The sequence below is a fragment of the Agelaius tricolor genome, unplaced genomic scaffold (assembly GCF_023055355.1).
Source record: "Agelaius tricolor isolate 1412-34295 unplaced genomic scaffold, bAgeTri1.0.p SCAF_1, whole genome shotgun sequence".
Classification (NCBI taxonomy): domain Eukaryota; kingdom Metazoa; phylum Chordata; class Aves; order Passeriformes; family Icteridae; genus Agelaius; species Agelaius tricolor.
Window position 1 is genome coordinate 91205238 of NW_027269261.1, and position 14452 is coordinate 91219689.

Here is a 14452-nt window from a genome sequence, read left to right on the forward strand (position 1 = left end):
CACAGCACTGTACTTCTAAATAATTTCCAAAGCAGTTCAATGATAGAAATTAAAAGTGGCACTACTTAACTGATTCAGTATTTGTTTACCAAGGCTTAGCACTATTACCTTGATTTTGTAGCTACACAAGTGCTGCAAGATTAGCTCTTACACGTTATTATAATACAAAACTATCCAGAATCAAACAGCAAAACTCCAGTAGGTACACAGCATCAGACTGCATATACAAAACTGTGGATGACATAAGCTAATGCAATTGTATTTTCTACAGGACAAATACTATTTAAATTATGGTACTGAACAAAGAACATCAATCTCAATTTGTACTCAATTTTCATTTCTAAAGCCTATCAAGATTTTAAGTTGTTGCTATGCTATTTTTACTAGAATGTGTCTTCTGAATTGTTTCACAATAAAGTTGTTAAGTAAAATATAGCTCTAGAAAGCCAAGACTCCTTTGGCTGAAGAATCGGATGATGATGCTTTAATTCTAATGGAGATATTGAGTTGTGCCCAGAAGAGAGGACTGAAGCCAGACTCTTAATTCCATCACTTACTGCAAGATTGTATTTAAACAATTGTTTTCACTCTCAATTTCAACAGGCATGGTGCAAAGCTATCCAATTTTTTTCCCATTACAACTCCTCTCCTCCACTGACAGGCTGCAGTTCCAATCTTTACTGTTTTTTTTTCTTTCCCTTCAAACAGAAAACTCCAGCTGCTTTCACACTTTGCAAGCCCATCCTAACATCCATCAATGGCTTCCCTACCCTGCAGCTGAAAGCAAAGGGAAGTCATGTCAAGATTAGCAAATACTGAATCAGCGAGTCAACACACATTCAGAGATGAATTTCAAAACCAGAATCTGAGTTTCCCAATTAGGTTCTGGTCCACAAAAAGCTCACGACTATATCATCCCAGTGCAATGCACAAGGAGTAGATAATACAGCAGAAAGGAGAGTTCTGAGAACCCAAGTCTCCAGTGAACCCATCCCAAGCGGTTGTATTTCAGACTGGCATTCACCTGGCTCCATTAACTGGATACTCGTTAGCAGCTGAAGTAGACTGTCTGCAACTGCTTCTGGAGCACAGCTTCTGGTTTAGTTTCATCCAAAAGACATTAAAATTTCCACACTGCAAAGCTGTTCCACAATGTAGAAAGAAGTGTGCTAACAGGGATGATCAGATCACTTTCAAAGCAAACTCTGTGTCTGATCCAGGGTATTAACATATAGGAACTCACTCTTTTGGTTCACACTTCTAAAACTGTTCTTTCAACCACTGTCTCATTCATCTACTGAAGAGAGAACTTCAGAACACTACAAGCAAGTTTTGTTAGACTGTATGAGCAGCTATGTTTTCACACTCTTGTCTGTATAACAGTGTTTCTCTTTCCACAGGCAAAAAAATAGTCCACCCAAGTTCTGCTCACCCATGTATTTGAAGTACCATCTACAAGGCAGCACTGGTTTTTATTACTGGTACCTTCAGAACCCAGATACACAGGTATGCACTCTGTGATACAGATACCCATCACTTAATAAGAACTGATTTTTTTGGTGTTATCTAAACAAAGAAAACATGAGCTCAAATACCTTCAAGTACTAGTTTCCTGAACAGTTTTAAAGGCAATCCGTAAAAGTGTTGCAAAACTCTATCCATCTACATTTTTTTTTAATAAACATTCTCCCCTCATCATCCTCTCAATTTTTTTTATTCTCAGACTGATCAAGTAAATCTAAAATCTTGCCTATCAAACCAGAATACAATGAAATAACTGATCTATAACTGAACTTTTTTTTTGTGGTGAAACTGGAAAAATTAACTGGAAAAATTAATACACATCTAGGTTTTATGTTCAAGCTCCATCAGAAAAGGAAAAGGAACTTTACAGAAACAGCAAAAAATGAAGACATGCAGAAACTCATTCCTCTATTCATACTTAAGGAAAGCTATCCTCCCTGGAGACTTTTTAGAGACAACAGTTCAGTTCAGAATACAAAGAGAGAACAGGTAATTGTTAAAGAACTGATACTACTTGCTGACTAATTTTGATTTGTTAGAAAGAATTAGAATACTTTTGAAATCCAGTAAACGTAACCAACTACCCTGCAATGAATGATTCATTTTCTCAGTCTGTTCCACCACTACACATTCATACATATATTCAGTAGCTTGTAAAGTAACTACATATTATGTTGTTTATCATTGCACAAAATTAGAAAATATGAAAGTTGAATAAACATAGAAAGTTAGTAAGAATTACCATTAGCTGCTTTTTAACTCTTGCCTAAACAGATTCGCCTCAAATAACCACTTCTACTTAGGCCACTTCTGTGGATTTTTTTAAAAATAAAACTCACTACAGCTCTAGTTACCATTAATATGCAATTACCAAACAGATTTACACGACTCTGAAAATGCAAGAGTGCACTGAGTATTTGAACTCCCCTCTGCTCTCCCTATACAAATTTACACCACCTAAGGTGTAAATGACCTTGATGACTTCTTACAACTCCTTGCCAGTAACTCTCAGGGTTGTACATCTCTAACTGAGTTAAGACAGATTGTGGGAAGAATCCCTGTCATAATCTTAAGGGTAAGTTTCTTTATCAACTTCTTGGGGATTTTTTTAAACTATTATTATAATTCAATTTTTAGGAACTTTAGCACCCCAACTCTTTGGCACACAAACATAAAAAGTTAGCCATGCCTCTAATCCATTATTTATACATCACTAGGCAGATAACGTAACAACAACAACAAAAAAATCTCAGGTTTGTTCTCTAATGCATATAACCGTGTAGAGGGGAAGTACCCACTACCCTCAATTTACAGATACAAAACCAAGAGATGTAACTATGCTGTTGGAAAATATATTTATATTTTTAAGACAAAGTCTGTGTTGGAGGAAGGTTTGAAAAAAAGCACCACAGCAACTACAGAAGCAGAAATAGAAAAACAGCTTGTGGGGCTCTACTACAACTCTCATAAGTAATTATGTCATATACCATCACCCAGAAAGTTAAAAAAAAAACCCACAGGAAAGGGAGACAACTGAAAGTTAATTACTATACACAGAACCTTCTCTTAATTGACAGAGAGATATTTCTCTCCCCAAATATAAGTTAAAAGGCACAAACAATTTGCATGTTTTTCATCTGGGCATGCTGAACACATAGTGAAGGTGCTTAGCTCGCTAATTATTAAACTGAAAGAGGCAAAAGCAAAATTACCTTGGTGCTATTTGTCCTATTATCTTTTAGGCACTATTTTGCTTAGAATTCAAACCCCAGCTAGTTTTAGAAAAAGACCTAGAAAAACCTAGAAAATGTATGGAGAGCCTCTGGTTACATCCATAAATTATTTTAGAACAAATAAAGTTATTTAAAACACCAGTAAATAATTTCATTAAGCCTCATGCTTTGTCACATACAGTAACAGAAATTACCATTCTTTAGGTTTGCCTTTCATCTTTCAACATTTTGCATTTAACAGGCTCTTTCTGATTGGGTCATTGGTATCAAATTTCTCTCTTGCATCCTAACATAAGTGAACTTGCTATAGTTCTAGGCTGCATTTCTCTCTATTCAGATATTCAATCATGTCTCAATTCAATGTTGTCATCCCAACACTCATTTTAGTCTGTTTACTTAAAAAGAGCATTCAGCAGTTGGCTATTAAACAAGCATTTCATGAATGTGGCGGGATGTTCATTACAGTAAACTTTCATCCACTGCCAGGAAATCTAATTTACCTATTCTTTTAATTATCAGACTAGCATATGGGCAGATTAAAAATAGGAAGACAGCCAGAAATAACTGTGTCTAATCTGGAAATATGTACATTTCCTGCAACACAGGTGACTTAAACTTGCTCTCTCATCAAGTGAAATGAGACATTATGATACTTCTGTAGTTCAACTAGATTACATTTTTGCATTAGCCATCTTTATCAACTTCTCCCACTGCCCTTTTAATTCTGATGATAACTTAATTGATAATCTTCATCCTCAACAGAGAGACTACTCAATTGCTATTTTAAACTTGTCTACTCAGCACTGTCAAATTGGCAGATGCCCTTCCATCTGATTGATATTTCCAGTGAAAGAACAAGGCAACATCTACCACACTGTGTCTAATAACCACCAGTGTCCTCTTACCAGTTCTCAAAGCACTGCCACTATGTCCACGTGGGAAAGGAGAGGAGCCAAGGCAATACTTTCTCCTGAATATGCTGGCAAACCTGAGCAGAACTCTGAATTCCTGCTGTCACACTGACATGATGACCAATTCTGACTGGGTACCCAAAAGCAGGGTTCAGTCACTGCACAAGTTTCACCAAAAACATTAGGCAAGTTCCCAGTGTGTAGAATGGGGATTTTGAAGTTTTATCGTGCTAACTATTACAGATTCATAAACAGAAATTACTTTTTGTCCCTACAGTTCTCTTCATAAGACCAACCCTCCAACAATTAAAAAAAATAAAGAAGTTCAGATTGTGTCTTTTGTGATTCTTAACATTTACTCTCTGCTTGTACCTATCCTTGTGTTCCCTGTATTAAAAACCAGTATATCACCACAGGCTCCTGAAACAAGCACTCTATGACAGGACCAGCACTGGTGGACAGGGCAGAGCAACCTGGACTTCAGGAGTGTTTGATGCTCTGCTGCACTGACACGCTTGTTTCCAAACTGGAGAGACATGGATTAGCTGGATGGACCACACTGCGGATAAAGAACTGGCTGTATGGCCACAGGCAAAGAGCTGTGGTCAAAGGCTCATTGTCCACACAGAGACCAGTGGTGCCCCTCAGGGGTCAGTACTGGGGCTGATTCAACACCTTTGCTGGTGACAGGGAGAGTGGGACCAAGCGCTCCCTCAGCACATTTGCTGATAACACCAAGCTGTGTGGTGAAGCCAACATGCTGGAGGGAAGGGATGCCACCCAGAGGGACCCTGACAGGATGGAGGTGAGGGCTGTGCAAACCTTATGGAGCTCAAAGAGGTGCTACTGGTGCAAGGTTCTACACCTGAGTTGGTGCAATCCCAGACACACCGACAGGCTGGGCAGAGAAGTCACTGGGAGCAGCCCTGCAGAGAAACACTTGGGTGTGATGGTTGAAGGAAGACAGCATGAGCAGCAGGGTGAGCTCACAGACCAGAAAGCCAGATGGAATCCTGAGCTGCATCAAAAGGAGCATGGCCAGCAGGTCAAAGGAGGTGATTCTTCCCATTTATTCTGCTCTTGTGGGACCCCATCTACAGTACTGCATCCAATTCTGGGTTCCCAACATAAGAACGACATGGAATTGTTAGAGCAATTGTTAGAGTTCAGGGCCATGAAGTTGACAAGAGGACTGGAGTGCCTTACCTATGAACACAGGCTGAGAAAGTTGGGGCCATTCAGCCTGGAGAAGAGAAGGTTGTGTGGAAACCTCATAGCAACTTTCCAGTATCTGAAGGGGCCTACAGGGAATCCAGAGAGACTCATAATCAGGAACTGTAGTGATAGCACAAGAAGTAATGGGTGCACAGTGAAATCAGGAATGTTAAGGTTCAGTATTAGGAAGAAATTCTTTACTGTGAGGGTAATGAAACACTGGAACAGCTGCCCAGGAAGGTTGTGGATGCCACAAACCTGGCACTGTTCAAAGCCAGGCTGAATAAGGCCTTGAGGAACCTGTTCTAGTAGGAGGTGTCCTTGCCCATGGCAAGGGGGGGTTAGGACTAGATGATCTTAAAATTTCATTCCAACCTCTTAACATTCTATGAATCACAAGACTGAGGAACTCCTTATTAATGATTTAATGCCCGATCACTGAATGTACTTTACCAATTCACCGAAACAGTTATTTGGTCTGTTAGATTGTCTACTCGACAGAACCCATTCTTTCCATCATTCTGAAAAACAGAAGAGGAATCCTTCCAGAATCTTTTTTTTTTTTTTTATATATATACAGGACACTGAGAATGCTACACCAGCTCAAATGAAAACTGCTCTGTTCATCCAAAAGACAACAGAGAGTTACAAATAAAGACTGGTCTTTATCCTAAAGAATTTTACTTCAGGGAGTTAAGGTTCTCAAAGCAGTAAATGCACCTGTCCAGCAGTTAGGAGAGAAGGAACACCAGGAGTCAGTGTTTGAAGATGGATGGAGCTTTGGTAGTTGTCTATGTAACATGAGTTCCTATAAGAATAAAGAACTGTATGACTGGTTCAGAATGAGTAATAACCAAGTGAGAGCTACATTAATTAGCACAGGATTTTCCTATTTTTCTGATGAATGTTTAGTTTACTTTACCTACATACAGGAAAACAGAAAGCTAGAAATATTGTATACCAGAAGACTGTACAACAGTAACAGAAGAGAAGATGGAAGAGACATTTGACCAAACTATTTTCACCAAAAATGGGCACGCGTTTTTGCAAGTTTGGTCCAATTACCAACTGGATCAGGTCTACTTTCAGAGAACAGTTTTATAAAGCTCCACTGCCTTTTTGACATTACGTATATCTTCCTTCTGAAAGTCTTTGCTCTGCCAAGTACAAGGTGTTATTAGATTAACTCTTCACAAATGAAAGCAGTGTACTTCACCCTTAGAGATGAAAGACCTGAGAAATAATACCCTGGAGTTGTCTTTAATGCATATTTGGAAGAATAAACATAAAAAAAGATTTCATACCTCGAAAAAAAAGACTTGCATACTTCCTAAAATGTGACACATTAAGTTGTTAACCAATGCAACAAGCACAGACCTAATAAAATGGGAAATGCTATCTCAAAAGACAGTTTCAAGCCATACTGTTTATCTGGTATTTAAACTAAAATTTGCAAATTGTTATGCGTCATCATTGCAAAGAAGCTGGTGGCCTAAGAACCTCTTGAAAACTATAGAAATAAACACACTGTATTATAATTGTGCAAGGATATGCATGGAGGCCTTTAAAAGACACCAATTAAAAATGTTTGACCTCTGAGTATTAACTTTTCACTAGAAGTGTTTCCTAGAGAAATGGTGGTTTGCTGATAGAAGGGGTTTTCTCTGCAACTTCAGTAAAAGCACCAAGTAACTTAACTCCGCAAAATATGTGCATCAGGGTAACTATGACACTAAGTATCTATTTGCTGAACTTACATGGAAAGATGAGCTTTTGTCAACATGCTGAAGTTTTAATAATTTTTATCCCTCCATCTATGTTTTGTCATGTTCTTAACTGCCTTAATTTGTTAGCTTCAGAGAACTATCACTTTTCTCTTTAATATTTGTACTTGGAAGGAGAAATGTTTTAAGTTAAATCCTAAGTCTTAGACAGACTGTCACCTTCTTACCAAATTCTTATTAATTACTACCTTCCTTGCAATTAAGAACTAAAAAAATCCTGTATGCTCCAAAGATATAGCAACAAAGCAAAAAGAAAAGAGGAAAATAGGAAAAAAATAACATCAAGAACTGCAAAAACTGTTCTCAAAAGTAAAAAAATAACTGAAAATAGCATTGAAAATATAGGAGCTGCTTCCAACAGAAAGAGAATATGCTACTTTTTGTTATCTACATGGGATACAATAAATCACAGTAGTCTTAAGCTGCAAGAAGATATTAAGTTATACTGCAAGGGTGGCCGGAAGAAATTATTGAAGGCAAAGAAAACTGAACTGACACGTATTATGCAGCTTTTTTTGAATCTTCTTCAATGGATAGTTTTGAGAACAGATTAAACAAGCATTTGTAGCTATGGCCTATCAATAATCAATGCTGCTTTGGAATCACAGTCTACCCAGCTTATTTCAATACAGGAACATCTATTAATAAAACCTTCTAGTACAGATCTCAACAGTTCTAACAAAGACCAGCTCCAATCCAGTATGATGCTGGGGCTTGATGCCATTATTGAGGACAAGGATTAGAACATTTATGCTCACTCATCAGATTTACCCTAAACAGCAAGGGTGCTTTCTTCTAAAAATTTATTACACACATTTTAACTGGATAGGTACACTTACTGTTTTATTTGAAGGCAAGACAATTTCCCTAAAACTTCATGCAGTTTAGCTTGAAAAAAAAAGAAAAAAAAAAAAAAAGAAAATCAGGGGGTTTTGCTTCTATCCATCCAAAGAGATAATGTGACTGTTTGACAAGTCAGGTCTCACAGTGATGAAGTAGCACAAAAATGCCTGAGGCAGCTGAAAGTCTGCATGATGACACAGTGGTGGCAGGTGTTTCTCTTCATGCATTTGGGAATCTGTGTGATGTACTATATTTTAGCAGATTCCTTGCTATTTCTGGCAGCTGTACATCTCTCCCTGAATACCAGAACATCTGGAGGTCACAGGTATGAAAGTAAAATCAAAGGTACTGGAAGTTATAATGGGAATCCTGCACTTGTGGTAATGTATTTACAAAAACATAGAAAGTGGAAAAAAATGGAATAGGAATAGGAAATAGGAAATGAAAAAAGACAGAAACATCGTAACGGAAACTTTTAAGTGTTACCTCAGTGTAAAAATCCCTCACTGGACTCAACAGAAAACACTTTCTACTCAAAGTGGAAGCTATGGAATCCATGCATGCCCAAAAGAAGAGACACAGACTTGATTAGACAGGGCATAATTGAAATGAAAGCTCAAAAAATATCAACTTACTAACAATTACATTCCATCAGTTTGTGCCTGTATTATGTCTGTTGAGCTAAACAAAATCTAAGATGGATATCTACCTATCCACTCAGCGAAGAGTTTGATTAAAGTTGTCTGGAGTAAGAAATCAGGTAGGATATTAACAAAACATGTCTTCTTACTTATATTAAAAAGGCACCTGATGTTTTGCTGGTGGTGTTTCTCACCATCAGTGAACACTAATCTTATGGTCACATCACAACTGCAGGTGTTCAATGAAATAGCAAAAAACATCCTTCAAAGGCTCTTGAAGTCTTTGGACACAGAATTACTCCTGGCAAGGGATCATACTCTAACTCCTGCAGGAAAAAATAAAGCAGCCTACTGAAACACTTCCTTGTCAGACTAAGACTCTAGGTTTGGATAAATCCAGAACATCTAGGTAAAAGGTTTAAGAAATTCTTTATTTCAAATTTTATGGATAGAACTGAAGATTATTTCTGTCATCTTGTGTCTGAAGAAGAAGTTGAGAATACAGAGATTAAAAGTGAGGAAGACAATGACAGTTGAAGAGGGTGACAGCAACAGAAAGCTGTCAAGTCTGTGAGGTATAAAAACTGAATGTCAATTCTAGTAAGATTAACAGGAGAATTTGTAAGAGAAAACATAAGCCTAACCTCCAATAGAAACAAATAATTAGCAGAAACCTGTACTATGCAGTGATTACAAATATGTAAAAATAATAATAATAAAAACGTTTTTATGTAGAGACATGCAGGTCTGCTTTTAGGAGGGACGTCTTAGATGATATATCCCCAAATATTACCAAGATCTACTCTAGCATGACAGCACACCCAAAAACAGGGTAAGACCTTAAGGTCCCAATACTTCACTAGAACCTCGACACACAGTAAAAATCAGCTTAAAACAGTCAGAACAAACTGTACAGGCAGAGCAGTTAAAAACAATTTTTCTTTATAAGAAGTTTTGGGGCATCTTTTAAAACACCCAAAAATTTTCATTACCCCCCCCCCCCCAATTTTCCTGTCATCATTACACCTTTTCTGCAACTAGTGTTAAGAATATTCAAGGTTACTACTGGGTAAACTGCCAACACTAGAAGGATATGAATGTGTCTACTAACAGCTAAGCACACTTTTAACACATTTTAACACATCTTTTTCATAGCAGGCAGACATGACAAGACAATCAAGAAATGAACCAAAAATGCATTTGAAGTTATTGAGGAAAGGCCACACAACCATCCAAATTGTATCTTATGCTTATAATACAGGCCACTTTATGCTCACAACTTGTACATTAGTAGAACAAACCAAACTGTTTTACACTTTTGGAGAATTTGTACCACAAAGTACAGCAGGAGAGAAAAAACCCAACCCTTAGAAGCAGATTCAGGAAAGAAATGAAGTGTCAAAATAACAAAGGAGGGAAGACTCAAAACATGCCAACTACAGAAAAACAGTCAGAAGAGGTAGAAGCACCACAAAGATTTCACAACCACTTGGTGACAACAGAAAATTTGTTACCAGTCTGCAATCTGTTTTTATTTATACAAAATAAACTTTTAAAAAAGAGGCACACTGTGTAGTGACAACTGGAAGGGAACACAGCCCATAGTGAGGAGCTCTGATATACCCACTAGCAGCACATTCACCCAGCTCTCAAGCACAAAAACCTGGACACACATTTTGGTCTCCTCCAACTGAATATAAACAACTGGTCACCTTTAAGAGCCAAGTCTGAAAATAATCTAATCAGTCACCACATGGTGACAAGAATAGCAATCTTCTTCAGATCATTCTGAATTCTTGCAAAATTTACACTTGTAATTTTTAGTCACTACAACTGAAGACACTTGTTTTGTCTGCCACAGTCTGCACTCATATAGTTTGTGAAAACATAATTGTTTCTCAAGGATTTGCTCATTATCGAATCGCAATGGAAGAGCACAAATCACAATTAAAAAATCATTTTACATGGACCCACATGGATGTGAATTCCATTTGATAACAATTAAAATAATGCTCTCTATTGCAGGCTGACAATGGAGAACAGAACTACAATCACACAGATCTAGTACAGGATTAAGGCCCAGTCTATAATCCCCTTAAAATTTAAGAATAATTGCACCATTTCACAGAGCAATCAGCAGCAACACACAAACATATTTATAGCTAATGAAATGCTGCATATAAAATACATCAAAGTAAACTTTATTCCTACAAGAGAACAGGTCTATAACATTTTCTGTCAAGGTACAAGGGTCTTGTTTTTCTGTGGTTTTAATAGTTATTCTACACTGTTGGGTTATGAACAATAAAGTATTTCAAACTGAGGTATTTCAAAACCAGATAAAGGACTTGGCTATACAGCTCCCACTTCATTTAATAAGAACAGAATACTTAAATCCTTTATTTGCCTTTGAACCTAAGGATCTTTCCACGCTTTACTGCACATTCTTCAGCTTTCATCAGTTTGACATTAAGCTTATTTCTTGAACACTGTTACCCACTTCATTTAAAAAAATAAAAGTTAATTCATGGCAACAAGCTAGGTGGTTGCTGGGCTCCAGAATGACCACCTGGCAAACCAAAACAAGGACACCAGACCAAGATCTGTGCAGTTATTACATGAGTAGGAACTAAGAAGGAAAAAAAAATCATGTGAAATCATACTGAGAGAAATACTAAAATATTTCTTCATTACTGAGCTTCTAGACCCAAGATATAAATGATATATATTCAATTTATATATATATATATATATAATAAATAACAACTCTGAGTTTCATATATTTGACCAAATCCTTCTTTCATGCATATATTTTCAAAGACTTGATTCTAGAAAGCACGGCAGATACCTTTAAACTGTTATTTGGAAGAGATTTTTGAGCTGGCTTTTATATTACATAGTTTTTCTACAACTCGTGTCATGCAGTGCAAGCTAAGTAGCTAAGCCTACTCTCTGAATCACGAATACTATTTTGTGTTAGCCCAAATAAAGGATTAAAACTGCAAAAGAGGCTGGATAAGTATTCTGGCACCACAAGCACAGGTGAACAGATTTAAAAACGCCTGCTGAACCAGTACAAAAATGCTTGCATAACAACACTTTTTAATACATTAAGCATCTGTTTAGTCCTCTGTTCAAAATTTGAAAAGCAAGATCTTTCAACATTGAATGGCATGTCTCAGTCCTCAGGGTTACACATCAGCCTTCAGCCCGCAAAAACAGATACAGCCCTACTATAAATCTTGGTATGGAAGGAACAGTAACTCGTTTCAAAACAGCATGATTTCTATGTCAGTTTCTACACAACTGATCTGGTCAGTGAGACTTGTTTTGAAAAGGTGCATGGTTAAAAAACGTAGTAACCTTGAGCTTTACAATGGACTTTTGTAACAGTCATTAAAGTAATGAGAAGAATATTCATACTTGTTAAACTTGAAATCAATCAATCAACTCTAGAAGCCACTCGCTAAGAACACGCAACCACTCTTCAGTGATAAATCTGCTTTAGACATCAGTAATCTACTCCGTACATGTCAAGGATGGTGTCTTCATTCCCACCCACCCAACACTACTTCAGTTCAATGAACAGCTCATTCACAAGTCGAGCCGGAGCCAGGAAAGGCAGATTTCCACCTCTCAGTGTAAGAAGTTAAGAAAGTAGACACAAAGATAAAATAGACTAAGAACACACTGATCTGAACCAACTAAAACCAATCTCTCTGTGCTTAATCCAATGTTTCTGTGCATCAACATGGACATTCTAACCAGGCACAACATGATAAATTTTGACCAGAGGAAAACGAACCTGACATATGAATACTGTATATACAAAATAAAATAAAACTATGCTTAAAATATTTAGTAGCAAATCTTCCTGGTTAGTAGGAAGTAGAGCCCAGTTTAATCCAGAAGCGACAGATGCGAAATTAGCATGCTACAATGGCCACCAAGAATCAACTCCTTAACAAACTAGATACAAAATCATAAATAAAACACATTTCAAACTAACCATGTGAATTCACTCTTACCCATTCCACCTTTTAATAATTTGCCTGACCATCCATGAATGGGTGACAGTAATGTGTAAACAAACACTATCACTTGTATCAGCCAGACTATTAAACAAAGTAAAGCTACACAAGTAACGGTTTCTGTGGCCTAAAATATTTGAGAACTTGTTCTATACACTGGGATGCACCCAGTGCTATCCAAGAAAGGATATCTAAGAGAAATCAAGGCCATGTATAGACATAGATATGAGTAAAATGATCTGCTTTTTTAGCAGTCCGTGGAGCTAGTACCACAAAGTTTGTTTAGGAACATATGCTCAGCAGGTTCACCAGCTCAGAAGAAACACCTGCAAACAAGCCCTGCCTCAGGACAAGCCCAAGCTCCGGGAAGCGGGCCTTTTTCCGACGGCTGAATAATTACACACAATGGTGCTTCAAACAGTGCCGGCTCGGGAGCACTCGCCCGAGGTGGGATTGCGCTCCACTGATAGGGCAAGAACATGGGGAGCAACACCCCAGACCTGCCACCACCACACCAGCGACCCTGTATAGTCCACCACCACCCTCACCTTCCCAGCATGGCAGAAACTCCACTATCCCTCCCGTGTACGAGATAGGGAAGGGAGCGGGGAGAGGAAGGGGACATAGAGCAGGAGCCCCGCGCCGAGGGACGCGGGACGGACTCCAGCTCCTGCCCGGCCCCTCGGAGGAGCGGCGGAGCCCCCACCTCCCGGGCCGCCGCCTCCCTCCCTTCGCCCCCAAGGGAGGAGGGGTGTCGGAGCCACGGGGACGGGGGGGCCCCCGGTCCGCCACCGCCAGGAACAAAGGGCCCTTCGATAAGCCGAGCCGCAGAGCACAACAAAGGGGCCTGGAGACCGCGAGAACCGGGGCGGGGGGAGGCGAAGCGGGGGATGGGGATTACGGGCCGGGCCGGAACGGCAGCGGGCGCGGGGGCCACTCCGCCTCAGCCCACAACAAGCGGCGGCAGGGGCATCGATCGCACGGCCGGGTCCCGAGCACTGAGTCCCCGCTCCCCCCTCCCGCGCCGGCCGCAGCACCGGGCCGCCGGCTGCGGGTTCCCCGCGGCGGGGGCGGCGCTGGTCCCGCCCGGCGCCCGCGCTCCGGCCTCGCCAAGCTCTCTCTCACACACACACACCCCGCCGGGGAGGGGAGGGAGCGGGCGGGGGCAGGGCACGGAGGAAGGGAAGGGAAAAGGGAAGAGGCGGCCTGACCTGGCAGAGCTGCTTGCAGTACTCGGTGGCCGCCTGCACGGCCGGTTCGCGGCTCTCCCGCAGCCCCGTCTCCAGCTCCAGCAGCCGCTCCCGTAGGCGCCGCAGCTCCAGGAGGTCGCCGCCCGGGCCGCCGCTCTCCCGCTCGGCCTCCTCGTCCGCCATCTTCGCACCCCGCTCCGTCGCGTACGCAGCCCCCCCGCCCCCCTTTCCTCCCTGCCTGCCTCCCCCGACTCCCCCCGCTCCGCTCCAGGTCACGTGATTACACAATGCCACGTTCCAGGGACGGGGGGTCACGTGCGGAGGAGATGGAGACGCGCGGGAGCGCGCGGCGCGCGCGCGCGCGCACCGCCCGCCGTCCCCCCGCGGCGCAAAGGACTGGGGCCGGGGAGGGGGCGGGGCCTCCTCGCCTCACGTGACGCCACGCCACGCGCGCCAGGGCGCGCCCCCGCGCGGCCACGTGACAGAGCCCTCCCCCGCCCGCGCGGCGACGCGTTTTGGCGGCAAAGCGGCCGCAAATGGCGGCGGCCTCGGGGGCGGTAAGGGAGGGCTCCATCGGTCC

At 40.8% G+C, this 14452-nt stretch overlaps 1 protein-coding gene across 1 annotated transcript in view; it reads right to left on the reverse strand.

Annotated features, from left to right (window-relative positions):
- ZNF292 (zinc finger protein 292) overlaps nucleotides 1-14100 on the reverse strand; it is a 49986-nt gene extending 35886 nt beyond the window's left edge. Inside the window, exon 1 of the mRNA XM_071443425.1 lies at nucleotides 13894-14100. Coding sequence (XP_071299526.1) covers nucleotides 13894-14055 — 162 coding nt within the window. The 5' untranslated portion in view covers nucleotides 14056-14100. The remainder of the gene's footprint in view (nucleotides 1-13893) is intronic.
- Between the last annotated feature and the right edge of the window lie 352 nt (nucleotides 14101-14452).